Source organism: Trypanosoma rangeli (genome assembly GCF_003719475.1).
Source record: "Trypanosoma rangeli strain AM80 chromosome Unknown Tra_15.4_contig_00189, whole genome shotgun sequence".
Lineage (NCBI taxonomy): Eukaryota > Euglenozoa > Kinetoplastea > Trypanosomatida > Trypanosomatidae > Trypanosoma > Trypanosoma rangeli.
The window spans coordinates 4,302-5,758 of record NW_021705933.1 but is presented as its reverse complement, the minus strand read 5'-3'; the positions used below and the strand labels follow the sequence as shown (position 1 = coordinate 5,758).

Here is a 1,457-nt window from a genome sequence, read left to right as displayed (position 1 = left end):
CAAAAAAAAAAAAGAAGGATATCTACATTGGCGGCAATACAGGGAACGCCCATTGGTGCTCCTCAGTTTCACGCGCTCTCCGGTGCGTTGTCAGGGTCACCATCGACGTCCAGTTTGCGTGCCGAAGCCCACGCAGCAAACTCGTCAAACGTCACGGAACCCGAACCGTTTTTGTCCAGCTCCTTGAACACCTCCGCGGGGTCCTCGATCTTCGCACCCCACTGCTCGAGCTTGGGCACGGCCTTCTTGAACTCCTTCTCGTCCAGCAGCATGTTGCCGGAAGTGTCGATCTCGTCAAACATCACCGTCAGCTCGAAGTAGTCGTAGAGGTAGCAAAGCATCAGACGGAACTCAAGAAATTCAACAAAGTCCTCGCTGCCCTTGTTCTCCAGCTTGCTGCCCTTGTCCTTCGCCTTGTTGAACGCACGCTTCGTGATATCGCGCACACGCGGAGTGAACTCGTCCAGCTTCAGCACCTCAATGCAGCCGTTGTACACCTCATCGTAGGACAGCTTGCCCGTGTCGTTCTTGTCGAACTTCTTGAAGAGGTCAATGCGGCGCTGCTTCGCCTCGGCCGTCTTATCGCGAGGAATCACCTGACGAATGCGCTCCCACGCAACCTTGCGGTCAGTGGCACCCTTACCATCCTTGTTGCCCGCTGGGCTCTTCGAACCGCAAGCCCCCATGATCTCCTGCTTCTTGGATTGCGCTACTATCGCCTGCGACGCACACTGCAACACGCAAAAACACAACGGAAAGAGGGAGCCAACCTCAGCAAAAACGGCGACACCACAAAAAAGCTACACGCAGCCACACTTGGCGCCGCACAAGCTCATACGCACAAACCCAAGCAGTACAAACATATACGAACAGTCACCTGCTACAGAGAAAAACACGCAAAACTCCACGCCATTCCACACCCAGTAACTTGTCAAAGATAAAACAACAACAACAAAAAAAAAAAGAAGGATATCTACATTGGCGGCAATACAGGGAACGCCCATTGGTGCTCCTCAGTTTCACGCGCTCTCCGGTGCGTTGTCAGGGTCACCATCGACGTCCAGTTTGCGTGCCGAAGCCCACGCAGCAAACTCGTCAAACGTCACGGAACCCGAACCGTTTTTGTCCAGCTCCTTGAACACCTCCGCGGGGTCCTCGATCTTCGCACCCCACTGCTCGAGCTTGGGCACGGCCTTCTTGAACTCCTTCTCGTCCAGCAGCATGTTGCCGGAAGTGTCGATCTCGTCAAACATCACCGTCAGCTCGAAGTAGTCGTAGAGGTAGCAAAGCATCAGACGGAACTCAAGAAATTCAACAAAGTCCTCGCTGCCCTTGTTCTCCAGCTTGCTGCCCTTGTCCTTCGCCTTGTTGAACGCACGCTTCGTGATATCGCGCACACGCGGAGTGAACTCGTCCAGCTTCAGCACCTCAATGCAGCCGTTGTACACCTCATCGTA

The 1,457-nt window shown here is 54.2% G+C and overlaps 1 protein-coding gene across 1 annotated transcript; it reads right to left on the bottom strand.

Moving 5' to 3' along the window:
- Positions 1 to 68: 68 nt before the first annotated feature.
- TraAM80_05649 (flagellar calcium-binding protein) lies at positions 69 to 686 on the bottom strand (the record flags this gene model as incomplete). Its single annotated transcript, XM_029382522.1, has 1 exon — positions 69 to 686. The coding sequence occupies one exon, from the start codon at positions 684 to 686 to the stop codon at positions 69 to 71; it is 618 nt and encodes a 205-aa protein (XP_029237612.1).
- Between the last annotated feature and the right edge of the window lie 771 nt (positions 687 to 1,457).